Source organism: Stegostoma tigrinum, chromosome 13 (genome assembly GCF_030684315.1).
Source record: "Stegostoma tigrinum isolate sSteTig4 chromosome 13, sSteTig4.hap1, whole genome shotgun sequence".
Classification (NCBI taxonomy): Eukaryota; Metazoa; Chordata; class Chondrichthyes; order Orectolobiformes; family Stegostomatidae; genus Stegostoma; species Stegostoma tigrinum.
This window is the reverse complement of record NC_081366.1, coordinates 68,528,555-68,554,985: the sequence shown is the minus strand read 5'-3', so window position 1 is coordinate 68,554,985 and position 26,431 is coordinate 68,528,555. Positions and strand designations below refer to the sequence as shown.

Here is a 26,431-nt window from a genome sequence, read left to right as displayed (position 1 = left end):
CTTTGCAACAACTAAACAGCTCATCAGATTATTATGTACAGTTTTGATCATCTTACTTCAGGAGGATTTTATGTCTATTGGCATCTGAAGAATCACAATGTTATTTCTGGAATAAAGGCTGTTGTTTTATGAAGTTAAGATTCTGAGGGACCTTGACAGGGTGGATGCTGGGAGGATTGTTAGGGAATATAGACCTGGGGTGCATGAAAATAACAGGTCTTTTATGTAAGAAGTATGAAAAGAGGAATTTCTTCTTTTCCATAGATAGCAGTGGAGGTTGGGTAATTGAAGATAATCTAAATTAGACAGATTTATAATCCTCAAAGGAGTAAAAAATGATGGGGTACAGGCAGGAAAGTGGCGTTAAGGCCACACTAAAAGCAGTCATATTCTTGCTGAATGCCAGTGGTGGTGTGATGGCCCTAACGGCCACTCCTAATTCTATTCCATATCAACTTATGAATTTGGTACTGGAGAATTCTGTGGTCTTCATAAGATACAATTTTGGAGATGAAGGTGCTGATAATAAAAAAACCTGCAAATGAAGTAAACACAGAAAAGGATAGAAATAGACCTCAGCATAACAGATGGGCTTTTAAAGAAACATATTCTTGTATGGGATATGCATGTCACTGGCAAGGCCAGCATTGGTTGTTTATCCCTATAGCTCATAAACTTGAGTGATTTGCTAAGCAAGTTCAAACGGCAGTTTAAGAATCAATCACAGTGTCAAATGAAGGCCAGACGAGTAAGAATGACAGATTTCCTTCTCTATAAAATGTAAATTCCCATCTGGGTCACTGACAACAGAAAAACATCTAAACACTATTGGGAATGGCATTACATTCAAATTTTTAAAAATTGTATTTTAAATTCCATTTGAACCCATGTCACCACAGCAACATGATGATCCACTGGATTACGGCTCCAATGCCATTACTGAGGGAGATAAATTATGGTCTCCCAGCACTGAACTGAGCATAACAGACAAATACAGCCCTGCGTCTGGTTACTGGGTCCTGATTTATCACCTGTCTTGGGCTCAGAACAGGGCCCTTAGACTACCGTTTCCCCCACTGGAATGGTTTGTCAGATAACAGACATCCAATGTGAAATTATGTATAGAGTGGAAGAATGTTGTGATATAATGCCTGCTAAATGGTACAATCTTGAATGGGCACTAGAACAATGAGATATGGGATGTTTTCCAACAGTGTGAAGATGGCAAAACAGGAAAACAGTTTGGCTAAACTATTACAATCATGAGCTTTGCAAAAGGAGCATAAATGGCATCATGAATTTACACTAAAGAACACCAACTGGGGGATTGTGTTTAACTGGTGCAGCACATGTTAGGAACTTCATGAAAACAGTCCAAAACTGTTTTGACACTTCTCAAAACAAAAAATGGGGCAGGTTTGGGGGCAAGGTAGGGGGATGGTGCTGACAGACAAAGCTGTGATGGAGTTAAAGCTGTTAATAGGGGAGTGGAGATTTGTCAAATGAGGAGAGAGATTTGAGAGGTTTAGTGGGATTGATGAGACTTTGGAGGTTGGAACAGGAAAAGTGGTGAGGATCAGCAAAATTCAGTTACAAATTTTTTTTAAAAAAACTTGACACTTATAGGTTTCTTTGGAGCAGATGTGAGGTCGCAACAATTACTCAGTTACACCTTGCCACTATTAAGAAGATACAAGCATGGACAAGAGGTCTCACAGTTCTTAGCAATCAAATCAAACTATATGGCAGTCATTGCTCCTTAGTTTGCAACCATGCTTTAGAAAAGAAACTGAAGAGATTTTCCAAGATGATTCCAGGGATGAGAAATTACAGTAAGATAGAGAAACTGCAGATGAAGTTTTCTTCTTGGATCAGAAAATATAAAAAGTAATTTAAATTCATGAAGGGTTTAGATAAAGGAAATTAACTGTTTCTACTGGTTGAAGGTTTATAACCAGAAGGCACATGAAATAAGACGACTGGTGAAGGGGCCACAGGCTGAGGACAAAACTAAGTTTATAGTTTGCTATGTCTGATTAGGAGGTTGCTTCAGGTTTATCAGTAGACTTAAAAAAAGAAAGCTCAAGGAGAAAAACGTAAGGAAATAGGAAAAGGAAGCAGGATTGGGACTGACCAAGCTACTATTCAAAAGCAGCAAATCTGATGGCTTGAATGGCTATATTATTCTATGACAAGACAGATGGGATATCAAATCCAGTTTAGGCAATATGAAGTACTTTAGGACACCAAATCAGTCATTGTGTTTTTATGCTGCACTTGCTAATGTGCTACTTTAACTAGGAGTTCATTGGATGTAATGCACTTTAGAATATTCTACAGGAGTGACTGGTGCCGCAGAAATGCGAATGCTAACGGCAATAAAGTGTGAATAGAAATTAAATTTCCTTCTATATCAACGCTGTAAAAGGAAGATTTCCTGCAGTGTGTGCAAGATTGTTTTTTGGATCACTATGATGAGGAACCAATGATAGAACAGGCCATCCCAGATGGGGTATTGTACAATGAGAAAGGAAGCATTGATGATCTAGCTAGGCAAGGCCCCTTGGGACAGAGTAACCATTATATGATAGAATTCAAGATGGAGAGTGACACAGTTGATTTGGAGACGAGGGTCCTGAATCCCGAGAGTCTTTTCTTCCTGGGTGGCAGCCAGTGACTAGTGAGGTACCGCAGGAATCAGTGCTTGGACCTCAGCTTTTTGCAATTTAAATTAATGATTTACATGAGGGAACAAAGCATAATATCACTAAGTCTGCAGATGCCACAAAGCTGCATGGGCGGGGAATCTGGGAGGAGGATGGAGAGATGCTTCAGTAAGATCTGGACAATTTGTGGTTGTGGCAAATACCTGGCAGATGAAATAATAATATGGGTAAACATGAGGTTATCTATATGGATCACAAAAATAGTAAGGCAGAATGGTACAAGATTGGGAAAGGAGGGTGTGTACTGACACCTGGGTGTTCTCGTACACCATTTTCTCAAATGTAAGTATGCAAATACAGCAAGTGCTGAAGGAGGAAACAGTATGTTGGCTTACATAGGGCAAGGATTTGAACACAGGAGCAGGAATGTCCTGTTGTAATTGTACAGGGTCTTGGGGAGACTACACTTGGAATGAGGATAGTTTTGGTCTCCTTATCTGAGGATGGACGTACTGGCTGTGGACGAGTGAAACAATCATTTACCAGGCTGATTCTGGGATGGCAGGAGTTATGAATGAAGAGAGACTGGATCAGTTAGGACTACATTTAACAGCATTTAGAAGAATGACAGGTATCTTATAAAAGCCGACAACATTCTAATTGGCGTAATCAGTGTAAGGCAGGATCCTCAATAAAATGCTTGTTTATATCAAGACACTGTTGAAAATTTCAACTTCATTTCCTGATAAAGACCACTTCCCACTGTATCGATGGCACATGAAAGAGAAGGTCACATTTCATGAATATAATGTAGTGCAATCGTCATGTTGAGAAACACCTCATGGATTCATTGAAATAAAGTAACAGTTTTATCCAATACCTGCAAGGAAGTCAGAACACTGCTGGAAATGATGATGAGAAGCCAAAAATCCATCTGGAAAAACTGAGAAATCATGTAGGCCATATAGGCGGGGAACACCAACAAGAATAAACACAGACTGACTGCTCGAAAATGTTTCCACAGACTCCTGTAGTGAAGTAAATAAGATGTTTTAAATGAGATATATATCAAACTCAACTGCACTCAGAAGCCAGAGTCTTTTTTTCTTTTTACAAGTTCAATCTTTGAAAAACTAGTACAACTTTGTTAGAAAGCCTTCACAGGTTACATCTACTACAAATCTTTAGATAGTGACATGAGATTCCAACAGATCCTAGCCCGTGAACAGCCAGTCCACCAGATCAAGGCATCCCAGTATGATTTGCATTTGTATTCTTCATTTATTGTATGTTGAGGCATCCAAACTGCATTTGCTATCAACTCCCAAAGAGCAAGAGAGTTATTAAAGTAGATATGTAATCAAATTTCGTGGAGAATCAACATTTGGAGACTTGAACCACCCAAATATCAAGATAACAAAGTGTGGAGCTGGATGAACACAGCAGGCCAAGCAGCATCTCAGGAGCACAAAAGCTGACGTTTCAGGCCTAGATCCTTCATCAGAGAAATATCAATCACCCAAATATCAACTGGGATAGAAACAGTCTGAAAAACATGGATAGCACAACATTCTTGAGCTTTGTTTCTTTTTCCCCCCAGATAGGTTAGGTTGTTTTCCTTAAAAAAGAGCCAGAGATACACAATATAATGAGGAGTTTGGATAGAGTGGATAGGAAAGATCTGTTTCTCACAACAGAGAAGTCACATGCCAGGGGACAGATTTAAGTTGACCAATTTAAGGTGACCAGTAGAAAGATTAGAGAGGACGAAGGAAAAACTTTTCACACAGAGGGTTTGGGTGTCTGGAATTCACTGTCTGGTTTAGTAGTTGAGTTAGAAACCCTCAACCCATTTAAAAGGCACCTGACAAGTGTGAGGTGATGCACTTTGGTAGGAGTAACCGGAAGGCAAAGTACAGGGCTAATGGTAAGATTCTTAGTAGTGTAGATGAGCAGAGAGATCTCGGTGTCCATGAAGACAGATCCTTGAAAGCTGCCACCCAGGTTGACAGGGCTGTTAAGAAGGCATAGAGTGTTTTAGCTTTCATTAATAGAGAGATCGAGTTCCGGAACCAAGAGGTTATGGTGAAGCTGTACAAAATTCTGGTGCGGCTGCACTTGGAGTATTGTGTACAGTTCTGGTCACTGCATTATAAGAAGGATGTGGAAGCTTTGAAAAGGGTGCAGAGGAGATTTACTAGGATGTTGCCTGATATGGAGGGAAGGTCTTACAAGGAAAGGCTGAGGGACTTGAGGTTGTTTTCATTAGAGAGAAGAAGGTTGAGAGGTGACTTAATTGAAACACATAAAATAATCAGAGGGTTAGATAGGGTGGATAGGGAGAGCCTTTTTCCTAGGATGGTGACGGCGAGCACGAGGGGGCATAGCTTTAAATTGAGGGGTGAAAGATATAGGACAGATGTCAGAGGTAGTTTCTTTACTCAAAGTAGTAAGGGAATGGAACGCTTTGCCCGCAACGGTAGTAGATTCGCCAACTTTGGGTACATTTAAGGCATCATTGGGTAAGCACATGGATGTACATGGAATAGTGTAGGTTAGATGGGCTTGAGATCGGTATGACAGGTCAGCACAACATTGAGAGCCGAAGGGCCTGTACTGTGCTGTAATGTTCTATGAATCTGCATGAGAAGCACTGTAACCTACAAGACAATGGGCATGATGGGCTGAATGTCCTCTTTCTGCTGTAAATTCTCTATTTTTTTGAGAGACAAAGCCAAGGCTCAACAGTTCTAACTTCAATTGAATCGCTAGCATTCAGGCTCTTTGGAATTGGTATTTAAGTTGTAATTATCCAATTTTGTGTGTGTACTGGTATTGCATTTAGTTACTAAACTTAAATGAATTTTCATGCATAAGACATGCCTTCATGCACTTTATAATGCAACCTTATTAAAGGGTCAGATGACATCATTCAAACAGCTCAATGTCCTGGCTGATGTGGTTATGAACTCCACTCATTAGGAAAATGGTGTTGCCCAAAAGCATATTTTTAATACACATGAATATAGTCTGTCATGTGTTTTACCCTAAGCATGATTAAATGTCTTCCTCTTTTTTCCCTTAAATGCTATCTTTTAATATTGCGCCCATCAGAGTAAATACTGAGGTGAAGTAATTATTACACCTGTTATTTTGCTTTCTGTCAGAAGGCAACAGTATAAATTTACTAGGGTGCTATACATCAGATATGGTAGTAGAAGCATAACTAATTTAAAAATCTGCTTTAACGCAGAAGTTTGTTACAATTACCATCTGTTGCAACAATGCAGTTCAGCAATTCAACAGGCTGGGACTTCAAGACACACTGCATGTTAACTCAAATTTAAATATAATGAAGATTCGTAAAAAGGTTTCCACTCTGTTATCTTGAAGTTTGTTTTAAATTAAGTACCTGTACTAGGAAAATGACTTTGTATGAGGGAAGGTCAACAAAAATAGATACACAGATTAAGGCTCATACTGAGTATATTATGGTATTTGGCAATCCACTGTCCCCTCGAGTGTCTTGGTCATCTGGGATCATGGAAGGGTATGGGAATGGCCTGAAAGTTTCAGATGGAGGACACTCAAGATGTGGTATGGGAAACAGCCTAGTTTTCACATTCTAAACTGTGGTGTCATAAAGCAATCACGCAGCTATCAAACAAGGCAGAAATTCTCACAGCTGTTCTTATCAAATTGTCAGCATAATTATGGACACAACCTTACACATCTTCTGCATCCTAGAACCATGCACAGTCCTTGAAACTTAAGATCAAGTCATTCGGGGATAAACACGAGAAACTGACAGATAATAGCAGAAATAATAATTGCTTCAGTTCAGTGTTTGCTCAGAATACTTGAATTTTGGGCTGTTATTAGAAGGGATCCACAAAGATATACTGGTATTTAAGGGAGAAAAGAAGGAGACTTGTAACCATACTTGAAAAAGGATAAAACACATGACTGAGATTGTACTTATGTGCATTGAAAATGTGAGGGATGAGATAGGAGAAACATAATTTCATCTTTTCAGAGAAAAAGCAAGCAACAGAATTATATCAACGGGCCGACAGATAGCATATGTGATTCCCAAATGCAGGCCAGCAAGTAAAGTCCACTGAATAAAAGGCTGAATTTTAATGCCTTAATGTCAGTCTCTGAAAATTCATTTTGTGGGATGTGGGCATCACTGGCTGGCCAGCATTTATTGTCCATTCCTAGCTGCCCTTGAAATAATTGAGAGCTGCTTTCCTGAACCATCATAGTCCACGTGCTGGTAGGCCCACAGTGTCCCGAGTAAAGGAATGTGATCTATGGGCCAGAAACACGAGACAAATCCCACCTTAAGTAATGGCAACAAGATATGTCATGAAACATCTCAACAACTTGACTTAAAAAAAGATTACTGGTATAAATGGTCCCAAACCTTCAAAAACAAAAGAAAACACTAGAGGGGCAGGTGGTAATTGCTCAATGAGGACTGCAACAGAAGCAGGTAGGCTGAAATAAGCTTAAGCATAATTTTAATTTAAAATTAATATAATTAATTCTGAGGTGGTAGCTTTTAGTCTGAAGAATAAGGAAACAATTACTACTCGATCCAAATGTCTGAATTCAGTCAGGGAACAGAGGGAGGCTGAGTAAAAATACATAAATGACTGCAGGTTAACAAGGTCACATGAAGCCAATACATCACTGGGGCTCAAGGACAGAAGATATCTGTAAATGAAATTATGTATCTAAGGGGCTTTGATTAGACCATATGGGCAACGTATTGTATTCAATGTTGGTCTCCAGATTAGAAAAAGAATTGGATGCAACAATGTCAGAAAAAATTTAGTGAAATGATATCAGATGTGAAAATTTTTTCTCTCAGGAAAGATCAAGGCTGAAGCTCTTTCCTTTAGAAAGGAGGTGGCTGTATATATAGAGAGTCAAACACTTTATAGAAAAGACAAACATATTTCCATTTGCAGGGGAGACCAGAAGTAGAAGCTGTATACAATAAACACAATTGGGAGTTCTGGAATAACATCTTCATCCAGAGATAAGTCAAAACATACAACTTCACCACAAATAACAGTTCAAGTTAACTGGCACAGATGTAGTGAAGGGGAAAGTTGATGAACAAATGGAGAGAAATGTATTTACAGGTACATTGGAAGATGTATAGAGGCTTTTGTGGATCAGAAATACAGGCATGGATCTGTTGGAGAAAATAGCCTGTTATTAGCAAAAAAACTAAATGAGAAAATATCTGAAACATTGATGGAAAGCAAGGGTACAACAATAAAAATAAACTTGCAGTTAACATGTCACAGCAATGAAAGCTGAAGCTGTTAGAGTTTAAGCAACTTGATAAACAAGACTGGTTCCTTCAGGAATATGGGGCAAAAGCAACAGATCAAAGTTGTAGCTTCTTATGCTGTAAAATATTAAAGGTCTAAGATAATCTTACTTGTTTCTTGAGGCTCCAAGTGCAAGAACGATAGGGTCAGCAATTTCTAACATTGACTGAAGGATTGAAGCCACCACAATAAAGAGAATGATGCTCAGCAGAAAGGCTCGATGAACAACTTGCAATTCAATCAGGCCAGTCTGTACTGCCAGAATCAGTAATGTGATACCTTCAGTCATTCCTCTGTGGAAAAGTGATTAAAAATAAGATCTCACTTGATGCGACAGATCACTTCTCTCCTTGTGCTAACAACAGTTGCTAGTGCTTGGGTGAGGAGAATTTTAACTAGAGTAATCCAAATATCACAACTATACTATTTAGGGTAATGCCACAAAACAAACCAATCAGGATTTTTGAAAGAAGTTCTTAAGCTGCATATTATAAAATATTGTAAAGAACTATGCAACATGATCTATCTGGATACACTAGATATCAAATTTTTACCAAGATTTCCAACTGGTGCCTTTTCTTTTAAAGTACCACTGAAATAAATTTTACACATAACGTACTGAGATGACGAGATTAATTCTCAAGTGTAGCTGTTTTAGAACAAACAGTGAACCATTCTGTAAAGGCACTTTTGTGTTTATTAAGTGCAAATTGCTCCATTTTGTGCTGACTCCAAAACAGGCAGGATAACCATACAACAATTCAGTCCACTGAGATTAGGGCTGTGATTTTTATATGTTATTTTCATTTTTACAGGTTGGATAACTAAAGGTGTGGGAAAAGGGTGTTGGTTATCTTTGTGAAGAGTGCTAAAATTAAAACCAGCCCAGATAGTAACCTGATCCAATATGTGTCAGAGAGCAGGAAACCCTTGGAGTGCAAATGGAACATTTTTAAAAAATACAGTGGGATTGCCAACAGGAGAATATTAAAAATCATTAGTTTCTTTCTGGTTCTGATAATCAAGGATTAAGTTCAGTTTAGAAAACCCAGGGATTTTTGAAAGGCTTTTGGCAAAGTTCACAGGAGACATGACTGGGCTCACAACAAGCACGCTTTCTCTCCTAGAAGAGACATTTTTCAGCATAAAAAGGGAATAAATTATCACAGTCATAATTTTGTACAATTTCCAGATCAGGAGTGTTTGATTCAAAACCTGCAAATTCTATAAAACACAGAGAAAGTCTAAACTTTCAATTTTGACAGTATTCTTGTAGGAAGACTCCATTCTTCATGGGACAGAGGCTAGGGAGAATGAATCCATTGAACTAAACTTCAAAATTTGATATAAAGGAGTAATTTTCCTGGATTGGATTCTTTGCTGTTGAAAGAAGTGGGTTCAACACTTAGTTCTGTCCTGTGTTTTAAGATCTCTATATTTAATGTTGTACACCCAGATAGCTTGTTTCTTTCTGTTTCTGTCTTTTGTATAACTTCTGTCGTGAAGGAAAGGCAACAGTCTCACATGATTCCTTCAGTGACTGACCACCAGGTGTTAGATGCTAAGTATGGTGTTGGGCCCAGTAGTTTTAATTCTAGTTGGATCACAATGCAAGAGGGTGGGATGGGTGTCTGTCTTGAGTCAGGGGTTCAGTTAAATAGTTAACCAGAAGGGACATGAAATTTTAAATGCTTTAACTTTTCCCATGTAATCAAAGAGCTTGAATGAATCTAAACCATGAGAATGATCAAATGAAAGTGTTTTTCCAGAATGTTCTGGATACAGGGGAACTGCCCATCAGAAGTTTCAATTTGTCAAGCAATTAGCACGGAGTTAGTTGTGTTGGGAATTCCAGTTGGACTTGAGCAATTCCAGTCTCAAGTGTCTTCAATGACTTTCTGGCCAGCAGAATATTTGGGCCTACATCTACATAACAAAGATTTCAGAGTTTAGGTCAATACTGAAAATAATAAAAAGCTTGTAATCTGAGCAGATATCTGGAAGAGATTTGATACTCTACGTAAACTTTCAGCAAACTGTTCACAAGCATATAGGCCATCTAACTATAGGTGCAATACACTTTTTATAAAAATGTGCGATTTGCTTTTTACCTATGCATGAGATTGTCGTTCATGAAAGCTCCATAACCTTGAAGGTAGAACTTGCAAAGTGTCAGGACACCCAGGGTAATGAAGGAGATTGTGAACATGAGGCCCAACAAAGAGTAAGGAGTGCTGCAACATTCAGCAATACTGCAACAGAAATGTTAATTGAATGGCATAACTATGATGAAAGCAAATATACCTTTATTAATCATATTGAAAGCACAATGATGTACATTGAAAAATATTTTCCCAAGGACTGGACTATTTTATCCCCCGCCCCAGACTCTGCTCTTCTTTCTTCACTGAAGTTTACTACTTCCAAAGGGGCTACGAATGGGTGACAGTATCTTAATTCATATGTTGAGCCCAGCATAAATGCGAGGGTAATCTCATGTTCTCCAGACCTGATTTATAGATAACTCCAAATCAGCATTCGTAACTGGGAACAGGAGATAACATCTCCTAACTAGTGATAATATCATTCCTTTACTGATCTGGCTGAACTCAGTAGCCCAAGGTGGTTTCAGTTTGCAATATCCATCCCTCAACAACAGAAAATACGAAAAGTAGACTACTTCACCATACTGAAAATGATCTCAGCATGCACAGCCCAAATCTGAATAACACTGCCAACATTTATTTTTGGTGTTGCTGCTAGCCTAAGTGCAATCATAAATCATACCTTGTGAGAAAGAGGAATAGCAGTCTCTCCCGAGATGTGGGGTGATCACGTGTACTGAAGTAAGAATAGATCTGGAGAGCAAATAGGACCAACCAGAAAACCATGAACAGCACAGGAACAACCAACTGATTCCACAGAGACATCCCCAGTGCCAACAGTCCATAAACTTCAACCACCTGTTCAACAGAAGGATGGTAAAGAAAGTATAAATGGATTATGCAAAAATCCATTCATGTGACAAATGACAACTGAATTCAAAATGGCTTGCAACATGAGTGACATATGCAAATGTACACAAAGTGAATCAACAAAAGCAAAAGGAAAAGCAGTGAACACAGATGGATTGAAGAACTCATGTTAATTCTTGCTAAGAAGTAGTTTTTAAAGGCAATGCAATGATACTCTTTTCCCTTGTTAAAATAATATTTAAACAGATAAAATCTATTTGGATAATCTTAACCGATTCCATATTAGATGTGTTATGGAGCTAGCACAATAGAAGGGCATGTAATTTGAACTAAATCATCTCGAAAGGCAGAAGGATAAACAAATAATCAAATGGAAGTGTTTAAACAGGACAATTATCTGAAACGGAAATATTTTTCAGGGCCAAAAGGAAAAATGTACCAGAGTGGCATGAGGTGAATTGCTCTTACAGACAGCCAGCACAGATGTAACAAGCTGAATGCCCTCCTTCTGTGGTATCACTATGCTACGATTCTGATGGAAGAGGGAACTCTCTTCTGCAGTTGGGAATCAAACATTGTTTTGACTATGGAGACAAATATTTTTTCCATAGCTTGTACTATGGTTGATGCTGGTACAGCATATGGAAAATACCTCATTTCTGTAACAGGCACCCCTCTCCAAAGTAACATATCTTACAAATTTAAAAGAGGAGAAAAACCGACACAAAGCATTGCCACTTGTCAAAAGGTCTTAACCGATTACGAAAGAAATTGCCAAGAAACAAAACTAACAAGTGTGTATTTGAGAGGTAGTAAATTAATTGTTCAATTGTCGTTAAGTGAGGAATCAATATCCATATACAACATCATGAATGATGCTTAACTTCTCAATGAAGGATTTTAAGTCTGATATCTTGCTCATGGTTCTTTATTTAGGTGCTTTTCTTACCCTTCAGGTCATAAGAACATTGTATTGGCAACTTTTGAGGACTCATCTGCTAACAGATGGGCCCAAAGGTCCACCTTCTTCAACAATGAGATTTAACGAGAGGAAAACAAGAATGGCAAAGGAGGACATCTGGTGAATTGGAGTCAGATTGGACACAGGGCAAATAGAGATGGAAAAACCAAACTGAATTAAGGAACAGCATGGTCAGAGAAAATTGGATACTTAAAAAATAATTTTCAAGTCTTTGAAATGACAGCCCATAGTTTCAGCTATTGCCTTTCCAGAACAGATGAACAAGTATCCTGTTATTGGAAAGGGTCCAGGCACTACTAAATACTTTCTAGAGTGAGTTTAATTCATACTTAGTTAAAAAAAGGGGAAGATATCAAGGCCAACATGACAGCAGAAATCATCCAGCAATATGTACTGATTTGAAACTCCAGGCACAGTTTTTTTTATCACTATAAACTGCTTTAAGGTTTACACAGAACAACAGCATGCACATTAAACTTCATGATCTCCCCAGCAAATAAGACCGCCCACTTTTCATCTAAATGACTGATCATAACACAGTTGCATATTAGTAAAGCAGACTAAAGGGAAAGCAATTATTTTTAAAACAATTTTTTTGAAAAATCCCTGGAAAAAGCCACTTGTCTGTGATAAGATCAATTATTTTTCTTAATAATCACCTCTGCAAGATTCAAAAAAAGGCTTCCTTCAGGATTTTTTTTTTAAAAAGTAAAATTGCAACTAAATACAAGGGAACGCCATAACAGAAATGAAAAAGAATGTAAATAAACAAAATGGAGGTCAAAGTTATACCACATATCAGCAACAAGTCAAATGTCAGAATGTAGCAGTTAGGATGCATTTAAGACACTTCAGAAACTTCAAAGCATGTTTCAAAGAAGGCAAGAGAAACTGTTCAGTCAAGCCAAACCACGGACAATCCCACGCAAACCACATGCTAGAAGTTTTACTGGGATCAGGACACAATCACAAAACTTAAATCAGGAATGCCCATCAATGAGCCAAACTCACGAAAGAGTATACTGGAGAGGCAAGCAAGCTGTATGACATCATACACGCACAACAGCGCATGTGTACAACGAGAAAGGGAGTGCGTGTATATGCAGAGAGCGAGAGGGACACAGAGAGAAGTGAGAAAGCAGTGCAAAGTACTTAACACTCAGTCTGGTAGGTTTCTCTCACCTGCACCAGTTCTTTGTACGCCAATTTAGCCAGCTTGTAAGGTACCAACAGGTTGGAAGCAAGGAAATAAAGTACTTCCAGTCCTGTGAAAATCATGGCAAACCTGTTGATAATGACGAGCATTTCCACAGGAACCATGCAGAACCGTGCCAGTAAAGGTAGCAAATGGGCAGAAAAGAGCCAGATCTGTTTCGTCTTCATAACGAAGGAGCAAAGTGTGCAGACTACCAGCTGCCCTATAATAAACACAAAAGAGAAACAATATAATTGGATACAAAAACAGATGTCACTGGGAAAGCTCAGCAGGTCTGACAGCATCTGTGAAGAGAAATCAGAATTAACTTTTTAAGTCTGGTGGTCCTTCCTCAATATAACTGCAACAGATTCACTCAAAACAAGGTTTCACAACTGTATGTTGCCTCCTCTCCAGAAGGCCACATCGTACGCATGGGAGCTCTTCACTCCCTTACCCAATGGGTCTTTCTCCACAAAACTGCTTAGTGCATGTGAGCAAGCTGTCTTAGCCCTGCCTATTACATACAGTTTCCAGTATGAGTAACTGCACATTAAGCACCATGAGAACTTGTCTTCTCATTATTAGATCAGAAACAGAATCTAATTGTTGTATCCCAACTTAGAACAAGATACAGCTCAAGACCATGGTTCCAACGCGTGGCCTTCAGTTTAATCATAATACCTTTAAGCATGACAAGTTTTCCCACTATGTGACTAAATATTTTGAAATTTTGTTACTGCACATTTCTAAAAACGCTTAAATGCAGATCAAAAAAACTGACATTATATTGAAAAAGGTTTTCAATAAACTTTTTAGTGCAACCATATTCTGGGCAAAAGCATAAATTACAACTATAATGGAGATTCTGGTCTGTACATACATTAATACATCAAAATCTGTCACTTAAATAATCCAACTCCAAAAACCTCATTATATCAAATGCACAGTATACTTGGAAGATTTTCCACGTTATTATAGTCCTTAAAAGTAAAAGGTAAATTGCCATTGTCCTATCAAGCCATAGGACTGCTCTCTTGTTGTTGAAGAAAAAACTTGTGGTGATTTAACTTGAAGGTTACTATGCATCAGGTAAGGTACAATTCTGAGAACAAACATCCTTCATTGTAACCTAGTCGGTGTGGAGATTGAACTCAAGGCAAAAGGACCACTCTGCAACACAAATCATTCATACAGCCAACTGAGCTTTCCAACAAACAATAATCCTGGCCTTTTTAAAATTCATTTGAGGGAAGCCGGCATCACTTGGCTGGCCAATATTTATTGTCTGTCTTTAGTTGCGCTTGAGAAAAAGTGGTGGTAAAAAAAGTTGAACAGCTACAGTCTAGTTGTTCACAACGCCACTTGGGAGGAAATTCCAGGACTTTAACCCAACAGTAGTGATATATTTTCATGTGTGGCTTGGAAGGGAACTTGAAGGTGTTGGTGCTCCCTGACATCCATAAATATGGATTTTCAAGTTGGGGGTCAATAAATAGTGACCAGTTTAGACATTTTTTCCCATTTTTTTCCTGAACTGAAGTCACCCAATTTCAACTCTGAAGTGATCTGTTCCCATCCGTCATACCAAAAACCATCTGCTTCTGTTCCCTGTCCAACTTCAGGACTGCACTTCACTGTCTTTTGCTGGTTTCTGAAGCTCAAACTGCTGCTGTGTTGGAAAGAAATGCACTTCTTGTTAGATAAAATTCCATTCCCAACATTGCTCAGTTTCATCTCATTTTAGCTAAAACTTGCTGCAGAAAGACTCCGGCTGTGACCTATCTAAATTCCAGTCTCTGCAGCTCTGCTTCTCTGGTAGGGTTTTTGTTTAATTCATTCTGGAAAAGCTTTTGCTGGTTCCCACTTCACATTCTTTCAGCAGCTGGACTGAAGTAATTTTTAAGACTCAATTATTCAAATTTTCTTCCTTTATTCATCCACAGGATGAGGGTGTCGCTGGTTAGGAAGCATTTATCACCCATCCATAATTGCCCAGAGGACAGTAGAGAGTCAACCACACATGTGATTCCTGACCCACAGTAATGTGGTCGACTCTCAACTGCCCTCTGGACAATTGGGGATGGGCAATAAATGCTGTCTAGCTAGTGATGCTGTGAATGAATAAAAAAAAAACCCATGGTGTTACAGACAAGGTACTGACGTGAATACAGGATTGGCTGACTGGCAGAAGTCAGAGAGTTGGGATAATGGGGGTCTTTTTCAGGATAGCACCCAGGTGACTAGTGGAGTTTCGCAAGGGTCTTTTTTGGGACCACAATTTGTCATGATACATATTAATGATCAGGACGAAGGAACAGAGGGCATTGGTTTTAAGTTTGCAGGTGACACAAAGATAGATGGAGGGACAGGTAGTGTTGAGGAAGTGGGGAGGCTGCAGAAGGATTTGGACAGGCCAGGAGAGTGGGCGAGCAGTAGCTTATGGTTTACAATGTGGAAAAGAGTGAGGTTATGCACTTCAGTAGGAGGAACCCAGACAGTGATTGTTTTCTAGATGAGGAAAGGCTTTGGAAATCTGTAGCACAAAAGGACAAGTTCAGGATTCTTAAGGTTAAGGTGCAAATTCAGCTGGTAGTTAGGAAGGCAAATGAAATTTTCACATTACTTTCCACAGGACTAGAATACAAGAGCAGATATGTACTGCTGAGGCTGTAGAAGGCTTTGGTCAGACTGCATTTGGAGTATTGAGCATTTTGGGTCCTATATCGAAGGAAGAATATGCTGGTACTGGAGGGGTCCAGATGAGAATGGCAAGAATGATGCTGGGGATAAATGAGCAGCATTGAGGAGTGTGGGTATGTACTCCATGGAGTTTACAAGCATGAACCGTGATCTGATTGAAACTCTCTGATTGAGTACCGGGAAGCCTTGACAGTGCGGATATGGAGATGCTTCCACTAGTTGGAAAGTCTATGATTTGTGGGCACAGCCTTAGAATGAAGGGGCGAGTCTTCAGAACAGAGACGAGGAGAAACTTAGTCAGAAGATGGTTCATTTGTGAAACTCACTTCTGCAGAGGGCTGTGGAGGCGAAGTATTTAAGATAGAGATAGATTGGTTCTTGATTAGTAAGGGGATCAAAGGAGAAGGCCGGGAAAATGAGGTTGAGAAACAAATCTGCCATGATTGAACAGTGGAGTGCAAGTCCTAGTTCTGCTCCTATGCCTTATAGTGTACAGAAACCAAAATTATTCTTTAGCTAAAGCAAAGTAGGGGAGTGAAATGTACCAAAAACACAACTCAGAGAACAAGGAATTGCTTACGTGCTGAGTTCACTAATGCTCGTCAACACCAAATATTCTCAAAAGAAGCCATAATCATGACTGCTGGATCTGACTTCAAATCTAATTTCACTAAGTACCAACTCAGACAACAGGATGCAACAATATAGAGAATCTCACTGGGACTTGATTTTTGTGATAAGTATTCTTCTGCCTTATTGCTCTTTGATTTAATGTTACTGATCATTTTTAAGTTAACAACTTTCACAATACCTTCAGGAAACTTCAGCAATAGTTTGCATGAAACTCATCTTTAACTTGCTTAATCATCTCACTTGAACTAGAACAATACAATTTTATCTCAAAAAGGCACAAAGCTGCATTAAATGCATAATTCACTGGCCATACTAGGATCATGCGTATTGGTGATGACAGGAGTATTACCCCTCTGGATTATTAGCCCAGTGATGTGACCACTGTGCTATGCTTCCATTCACCCTTGCAACTTCATTAATATGTGTACAGTCACATCCTGAACAGCACTGTATCGAGAACTTGGTTTAACCCTTGAAGGTCCAACACTACATTGGACAACCTGAGCAGTGGGCACACTCGCTAGCATGTTGAATACAAACGCCTGAAAAATCCAAACGGATGGCAAAAACTTCAGTTTTAGCAAAGAGTCCTCTGAAGCTCAAAAAAAATCACATTCTCAGATCAAACTTGTATCATTTTCAAAGAGACAGGAGAATTCCTGGTTGAATAATTGAACTAGATAAAACTAAAAGATCTAGTTTTGATCGCCAGTTTTGCACTTTCCCAAGAAAGAGACACCAGTGAGTTTTGAGAAGATTTGTAGCTCAGGTTGTGGTTCTGGATGTACGTTTGCTCGCTGAGCTGGAACGTTCGTTTTCAGATGTTTCGTCAGCATTCTAGGTAACATCAGTGAGCCTCCAGTGAAGCGCTGGTGTTATCATCTGCTTTCTATTTGTGTGTTTAGGTTTCCTTGGGTTTGTGATGTCATTTCCTGTGTTGGTGATGTCATTTCCTGTTCTTTTTCTCAGGGGATGGTAGATTGGCTCCAAATCAATGTGTTTGTTGATGGAGTTCCGGTTGGAATGCCATGCTTCTAGGAATTCTCATGCGTGTCTCTGTTTGCCTTGTCCTAGGACAATGTGCTGTCCCAATCAAAATGGTGTCCTTCCTCATCTGTATGTAAGGATACTAGTGATTGTGGGTCACGTCTTTTTGTGGCTAGTTGATGTTCATGTATCCTGGTGGCGAGCTTTCTGCCTGTTTGTCCAATGGAGAGTTTGTCATAGTTCTTGCAAGGTATTTTCTAAATGACGTTCGTTTTCCTTGTCTGTAGCACACTGCAGCACAGAGGAACTATGAAGAGAAGAAAATCACATATATAGCATATTCAAAAAGAACGGGTACCCAATGAACACAGTCTGCCGATTTCTCAGCAACAAACCCAAACAAACGTGCCCAGAAACCATGACCACTCTCCCCTACATCAAAGACATCTCAGAAATGACTGCCAGACTACTCGGACCTCTTGGCATCATGGTAGCCCACAAACCCACCAACACACTAAAACAGCAGCTAATGAACTTAAAAGACCCTATACAGACAACAAGCAAAACGAACGTCATTTACAAAATATCGTGCAAGAACTGTGACAAACAGTACATTGGACAAACAGGCAGAAAGCTAGCCACCAGGATACATGAACATCAACTAGCCACAAAAAGACATGACCCACTATCACTAGTACCCTTACATACAGATGAGGAAGGACACCACTTTGAGTGGGACAACACATCCATCCTAGGACAAGGCAAACAGAGACATGCATGAGAATTCCTAGAAGCATGGCATTCCAACCGGAAATCCATCAACAAACACATTGATTTGGAGCCCATCTACCACCCTCTGAGAAAAAGAACAGGAAATGACACCACCACAGGAAATGACATCACCAACCCAAGGAAACCTAAACACACACAGAAAGCGCAACATAACACCAGCCTTCACCGGAGGCTCACTGACAATGTTACCTAGAATGGTGATGAAACGTCTGAAAACGAACCTTCCAGATCAGTGAGCAAACCTACATCCAGAAAAAGAGGCACCAACAGAAAGGGAAAAATAAATAGGATTTATCATCCTAATGACTGTCTAATGATCCATGCTGGAAAGATAACTTGCAAGAGAGTTAAGCGCAGACAGAATTAAGCTTGATCCTTCCAGTCTGATCATAATTTTGTATCTACGCCGCAGTTTAAACATGAATAATGGCTTAAATGCGTTGGGAATGAAAGGCAACCAGCAGCTGTGGAACTGTAATCCAAAAGCTTAAAGACTTTGAGAAGTATGTAAAAACTGAGTCACTGAATCATAAAAAATAGGTTTCTTCAGCTCAGGGAGAAGCTTTTGCAGTGTGCCTGAGCTGAGGTGACCAAGTTATTGACAATGGGCAGAAACTCTTTTCCAAGAACAGCGAGGCTTCATGAAATGGAGTGTCGTAAACCTCATATCAAAACAAATCTCTAAGACAAGCTAACAGGTGTTCATACAAATGGTATGCAAAAAAACAAGTATTTGAAGCCTCGGGTAGAAAAAGCCTGATCTAAAATGTAGATTCCACAAGTGGACAGTTGAATGCGTAGTACCAATTAAAACAAAAAATGAGATATCCACCCAATAGTCTGAATTTAGAATGCCAAAACAGGCAGTTGAGACAGCAATATTCAAATAGACAAAGGAGATCTTTCCAAGGTAGGTTCAAGCTGGCTTCTGCTTAACAAGTCAAGACAACGAAGGGTCGTCTGTCGTGCACTTGTCTGTTCTGAGGCCAGTAAATCATCTCACCTGTAAAGCGTCATCTATCTACGGCATCTTTTCTGCGATTTGAAACACGTGCTGTGTTTTAAAACACTAGTGATTCTTCATTTCTTCTGAAAAATCTGTACTCTTGATTAGATCTTACAAGAGAAAAAACAAGCAATCTCACAATAAGGTGAGAAAAAGAGACAAAAGCTCTTGTGGAAAAACCATACAGTTATAGTTTGAAATGATCATAGATTTTGTAAATCATCTTGCATACTCATTTTACCAGAATGCATCCAAACATCAAGAAAGATTTTATAATGAACTCAGGCATATAGTTCCCAACTAATTCTAATTCTAAATGTTCAGTATTTTATCTGCTAGTTGTAACAATGATAAAGTTATTGTTTAAATTTTCTACATATGGTGCTTGGCTCAAAATCAACGAGAGAAAAGTGAAGTTATTTTCAATTAAGCTTCAAAAGATAATGTAAACTGAACGCCATGCCAGCTGAAGGGATTTTATATTAATCACATCGTCCTGGGAGACCAACGTAGACTTATGACCTCCACAGGCACATTTCCCCTTTGCATTTATGTTGGAACCCCTTCAGTGCTTTCCAATATCCATAAACATCTGGGTCTCTGTGGGTCTGTAATTCGATATACCACTGCTAACCAATGTGAGAACCAAATGTTGGCCAACAGCATTAGAATTATACTGCTGTCAGTTACATCACACTTTTTATGCCTCACCTGAAATCCCATACATATATTCTGACACTACACTAAAAGTCCGCATGCTCCACTGTATAAAGTGAAGAAATTGCAATCCGCCCAGCAATTTCAGTGACATTCAAAACACACTGCCAAATCAAACAGAACATCAATAGGATGTTAAAATTACAACCTCAGCAGCATTAGGGCCAGCATGAATAATGCTTTGGTACTGAAGGCATATAAAACACCTGTGTCAAAGATACAAAAATTGCAGTACAGAGGGCCAGTACAAGCAAGTTAAAGTAATGCTTCTACATACCTAACAATATGGATCGTATATTCTGCTGACCAAATACAGGGTGGATTAAAGTTTATTGGTGCTGCCCGAGTGAAATTTTGGGTGCAACACTTAGTTGACACACATTAGATTTTGTGACATTGATGTTTCAAAGTTGAGTTCGCCAAGAGAAGCTAGTACAATCTTTACGTTCAGGTTATGCTTTATGTTCAGGTTATGCTTCAAACCTCCGCATTCTTTCAGACAAAAGTTTAAGTGGGTCCTTAAAACATTTCTAGTTTATACTTTTCTTCATGGTTCAAACATAATTTGTCTACATCTGCCATTTTTGCTGCACAGCCACCTTACAAAGGCATCTTTCTGTTAAAATTGGTGCAAAATTGTTTGCCGATTGCAGGCTCCCACTTATTGGCTACAGTTCTGCCTTCAATACCGTAATTCCAAACAAAGTCACCAGTAAGCTCCAAGAGCTAGGTCTTGGCTTGCTCATCTGTAACTGGATCCTCGACTTTGTGACCCATAGAACGCAATCAGTAAGAATAAGCAACATCTCCTTCATGATCATCAATACCAGTGCCCTGCAAGGCTGCGTACTCAGTCCCCTACTAAACTCCTTACACACTCGCAATTGTGGGGCCAAATTCCATTTACAAGTTTATTGATGACACCACCGTTGTAGGTGGATCTCTAACAATGACAAGACAAATATAGGCAAGAGATTGAGTGCTTAGCTACATGGTGTGAGGACAACAATGTCAGCAAAACAAAGGCGCTGGTCATTGACTTCAGGAAGCAGAGTGTGAAATGTTAAAGGCTGAATATTTGTTCTGCTGACATGTAAGACATTAGTGCTAAGCTGTGCCACGGGTGCCTCAGTCTCGCAGACAAAATGTGGTAATCTGATTATACTCTGCTTTCTGTAAATGTTGAACTAAGGCTAAAAAGATACGGAACTGTCCAGAGTGGCAACTGAAAAGTGAGGAGCTGTGTAGTTGTACACATTGTTTTTGGGCAGCTGACCTTTGCTTCTAATATTCAGTGATTAAGTCATGAACTATCACTGTTGCTAGGCATATGACTATGGGGAAGTAAAAAATTGTATCTTGCAAACATGACTGACCGAGATGTCAAATTCTCTGTAAAGGGAAGATGGTTCCCTTATTGGGCAGCATTGCTTGACTCGGCTCCACAAGCTCTGCGAAGATTGTTAAGTGATCCTCCTAAAGCTTGTACTTGCTTAAATAAACTGTGGCTGTTCACAGAAGTCGGCGTATTGCATTTGTATCAAGGTGTGTAGGAATCTCCTAAAAGGGAACACCACAGGTGGAGGTGGGACATCTCTGTTTGCATCAAAGGTGCTGAAGTGGAGATGGTCGAGTATGTTAAATTCCTGTGAGTGATGATCACCAACAATCTGTCCTGGTCCAACCATGTTGATGCAATGGTCAAGAAAGCTCAATGTCTCTACTTCCTCAGGAGGCTAAGAAGGTTCGACATGTCCATAAGGCCTCGTACCAATTTTTAGACGCACCATAGGAAGCATTCTATCTGGATGCATGACAGCGTGGTTTGGCAACTGCGCTTCCCAAGACCAAAAGAAACTACACAGTCGTGAACATAGCCCAGTCCATCACGCAAACCAGCCATGCATCCACTGACTCCACCTATAATTCCCACTGCCTCAGGCAAGTAACCAACAAAATCGAAGACCCTGCCCACCCCGACTATACTCTCTTCCACCCTCTTCTGTTAGGAGGAAGATATAAATGTTTGTACCCACATACAAATAGATTCAAGAACAACTTCTTCTCTGCTGTTCTTAGACTTCTAAACAGACCTTCAATTTTAAATTTAACACCAATCTCACTCTCAGTGCAACTTCTCTCTGCAGCCGTAACACAGTAATCTTCAATCTGTTCAATTACCCTCATGGACTTGGTAATGGTATGAGTTGCACGTCCTGCATGCAAAACAGAACTTTTCACTGTACTTAAGTACATGTGACAATAGTAAATCAAATCGAATTCTCTGACAGAAATTAGCAGAAGCACAACATTCCATCAATCGATCCATCAACCGAGTTACTTAGGGAGGCATTGGCCTAGTGGTATTATCACTTGACTGTTAATGTAGAAACCCAGGTAATGTTCTGAGGGCCTAGGTTCAAACCGTGCCATGACAAATGGTTGAATTTGAATTCAATATTAAAAAATAGTCTGGAATTAGGGGTTTTTACAATAACCATGAAACCATTGGTTTTGCCCTGACAAGTGACAATCTGGCTCGCTAACATCCTGTAGGAAAGGAAAATGAAAGGAAAATTACCTGGTCTCGGCCCACGACTATCCCAGACTCTTAATATTAGAAATCTGGGCAAACAGGAATGGGCAATAAATGCTAGCCAGCAACACCCTCATCCCATGAATGAATGAAAAAAGCTACAAATTTAGCAGAACTGCATATACTCCTAAAACTCGGATTTCTAGTATTTCCAATGTACAACATAGTTCAAAATCTACACTTGTGACTAGAAGCAGAAACCTGCTAATAGATCTTCTACTGACTGCCAAAACAAAAAGGGCTATTTGGTAATACTACATGATAGTATTTTGTCATTTTGTTTTATCAGTGTCTTACCAGTGGATGGGGCTAGATAGAAGCACAAGCACAAAAACATGAAGCATCGAAAAAGAAACTTTTGCACATAGTAAAATTCAAAAGATCAAAACCTCTAGAGGATGAGTTATACCTTCAGCAAAGGGACAGAAAAAGTAGGGAAAAGAAAGAAGGAGACAAAAGTGAAAGAGAAAACAGGGCAATAAATGGAATGTACAACAAATAAAAGAAAATTACAAGTGTGAAAGCTTCTTGGAAAAGCAGAAAACTACTCAAACATGAAACAAGTGCTTTTAAGCTTTCTGATACTGTGAATCTTATCATAGGTGTAAAATTTTATTGCCTACTTAAGATCGTTAAGTACAACTACATGAAAGCTGAACATACAAATGCTCAAAAGCACACCTGATCCCTCACTTGGCAGTTTCACAAAATAGTTTTAAGCCTATTGTAATGCTGATGGTGCAGATTGTGTTTTCTTCATTTAGTTCCACTGTTGTTAACTTGAGTTCTTCATCTGTAATTGCAATCTCCCCTTTTTTTGAAAAAGGCCTGCCAAACCTTCCAGCTAAAGAGAAACTTAAAAGGGCAAAATCAATGGCCACTGTGGTTTCCTTTACCAAAAAAATGGTGCGGTGCCCTGAATGAGGGTCACATCATGTGGACAAACTGCCAAGTAAGCTTGGTGGTGATAATGGGAATGAAATGCTTTCTTCGGCATTTTGTGACCAGCAGAGACCTGAGGGTAAAATGAGAGGGTCCACAAGGAATTCACTGCTTTGCTCTTGACAACAATCTCTCTTCAGCCCTTGCTTGAGCCTCCCTCACTATCCCTTGCAATCCTGTTTGTTTTGAGGACTTCAGTAACAATCATCGTCTTCAGGCCATGTGTCAAAACAACAGGAGTCACCATCTCTGGTGGTGCTGCTGGCTTTTAATTGGTTGGCAACTGTGAGATACCTGCTCTAAACTAGGAGTCTGACAAATCATCCTGTGAACCCAGGTATCCCAATGGCACCCAGCAAGCTGCCCAATTGTGACAATTCCAATGGTGCTGCCAAAGTGATGCTTAGCTAATTCATTCTGCAATAAATTAAATTTTAGTTTATGTAGTTAGTGTCATGAACACATTTGTCACAAACACCTGAAGCTAACTTATCATAAAAATGCATCACAAAATATAATTGATTTCATCATACATTACATAATACATGTTACATTTTCCCCCGTAACTCACATTTAGCTGTTCATTCAAAGTTATTCAATTAATGCAACACCCTCCACACCACCAATTTCCCTTTTCATCCATTTCTTACTAAGTTGGGATCTCCACAGAATTTTTATTCTTTCATGGAATGTGAAATCACCATTAAAACTAATACTTATCATTTAATCCTAACTGCCCTCAAAAAGATGGTGATAAATCATCTTTTTGAACTGTGGCAGTTCACGTGATGTAACTTTCAGGGGTGCTTGGACTTGTCAAAGTAGGAAGCAACTGTACACATAAAAGCCAAGCTATGCTACTTCACTGTTCATCAATCCTAATATTAAAGTCCTGCAAGTCAAAATGGACATCACCTCTCTACCAATAAAACTTTGCAATAATCACTGACAACTCCACCAACGTTTCCTGTTGGCAGCCAGCTTAAATCAGCCATCAAGATGAATGGACAAAAATGTAGGAGCTACTCACTTGAATGTGCCTGCTGACAGAATAAGCTGTGCTCTACCAAACTAAATTTTTTTCTCAAGACAAGAAGTCAATGCATGAAGGTAGCCCAATAAATGTTGCACTCTCAAGACTGAAGTTTTTTTTTAAAAATCAGGTGTTGTACAATAGGTTATCCTACAATATAAAATTCCGAAATTAGTTGGAAGGGTGTGGGAAGCAGGGTTCCATTTCGTGGAGTTCCAGCAGCAGTACTGCAGCTATTGGGACAGGCTCCACCAGAAGTGATCTGGGAACCAGAATCAGAGTGGAGAGGCTACGTGGTGGGGGTGGGGTTGGGGGGGTGGTGGTGGTGCCTGGTTCCAAGAAATTAAAGCAAGAAGTGGTTTGGGTCAAAAGGCATAGGATTTGTGGATAGAGTTGAGGAACTGCAAAGGAAAAACAGAATGATGGTAGTGATACAGTGGCTTCCAAGCAGCAGTCAGGATACAAGGCCAAAAATAAATCAGGATATGGAAAAGGCACGTAAGAAAGGTACTATTACAATAATCGGAGACTGCAATGTGCATGTGGACTTAGAAAATGAAGTTAGCAGCAAATCCTAAGAAAAGGAATCTATGAATGTCTATGAGGGGACTTTGTGGAGCAGCTTTTTGGTTGAGCCCACTAGGGAATAACCAATTCTGGATTTGGTGACGACTAGTGAGGCGGACTTGAGTTGGGAGCTTTAGGTGAAGGAACCCCTAGGGAGCAGTGACCACATTATGATAGGATTCACCCTGCAGTCTGAGAGGGAGAAGCTGGAGACTTAGGTAACGGTAACGGAGTAAAGGAAATTGCAAAAACGTGATTGAGGAAGTGGCCAGAGTTGCCTAGCAGCCAAGAAAGAGCAACAACGGGGGTAATTTAGGAGGCACAACAGACATTCTTCCCAAGGAAGAAGAAACATACTAAGGGAGGAAAAAGTAACCATAGCTGACAAGTGAAGTCAGGAACAGCAAAAAAGCAAAACTAAAAGCATATATGCTGAAATCTATCGGGAAGCCAAAGGATTGGAAAGCCCTTAAAAACCAGCAGAGGACAAATGAAAATGCAATACGTCTGGCAGAAGATGGAAAAGTAGGGTAAACTAGCCAGTAATATAAAACAACACTGCAAGAGCTTTTTAAACATGTAAAAGGTGAGAAAAGGAAGAACATATTGGCATAAGACTGCCGAAAAATGAAGCGTAAGTAGTAGTAATGGGGAACAAAGACATGGCAGAGGAACTGAGCAGCTGCTCTACATCAGTCTTTACAATGGAAGATACAAGCAGACCTGAACTTCAAGAGCATCAGGGAGCAGAGTTGAATTTGATAGCCATCACTAAGGAGTAGGTACTGGGGAAGCTGAAAGGTCCAAAGGTTGATTATTCACCCAAACAAGATGGACTACACCCAGAATTCTGAAGGAGACAGTCAAGGAAATTGTAAAGGCATTGGTGGTGATCTTTTAGTAATCACTTGAGTAAGGGAATATCCCACAACACTGGAAAATAGCTAATTTATAAGGGGGCGGGGTGCATGAGGGGAGGTAGGTAGAAGATGGGAAATTATAGGCCATTTAGTTTAATGTTAGAAGTTGATAGATTTTAACAGTCCATTATCAAGGATGAGATTACAGAGTCCTTGGAAGCATCTGGCAAAACAGGACTCAGTCAGCACTGTTTCAACAAGAATAAATCTTGCCTGACAAATCTGTTTGAATTCTTTGAGGAAGTAAACAAGCAGGTTAGACACAGTAGAGCCAATGCATGAGATCTATTTGGATTTCTAAAATACTGCAAAATAAGTTAAGAGGCCATGGAGTTAGGGGCCACGTACTGGCATGGATAGAGGATT

At 39.5% G+C, this 26,431-nt stretch overlaps 1 protein-coding gene across 1 annotated transcript in view; it reads right to left on the bottom strand.

Moving 5' to 3' along the window:
• Positions 1 to 26,431, bottom strand: part of rnf145a (ring finger protein 145a) — a 103,183-nt gene that overhangs the window by 12,836 nt on the left and 63,916 nt on the right. The window contains exons 4-8 of the mRNA XM_048543534.2: positions 13,157 to 13,392; positions 10,805 to 10,980; positions 10,129 to 10,269; positions 8,128 to 8,310; positions 3,547 to 3,694 (exon numbers count right to left, since the gene is read on the bottom strand). Of these exons, the coding sequence (XP_048399491.1) occupies positions 3,547 to 3,694; positions 8,128 to 8,310; positions 10,129 to 10,269; positions 10,805 to 10,980; positions 13,157 to 13,392 (884 nt within the window). The remainder of the gene's footprint in view (positions 1 to 3,546; positions 3,695 to 8,127; positions 8,311 to 10,128; positions 10,270 to 10,804; positions 10,981 to 13,156; positions 13,393 to 26,431) is intronic.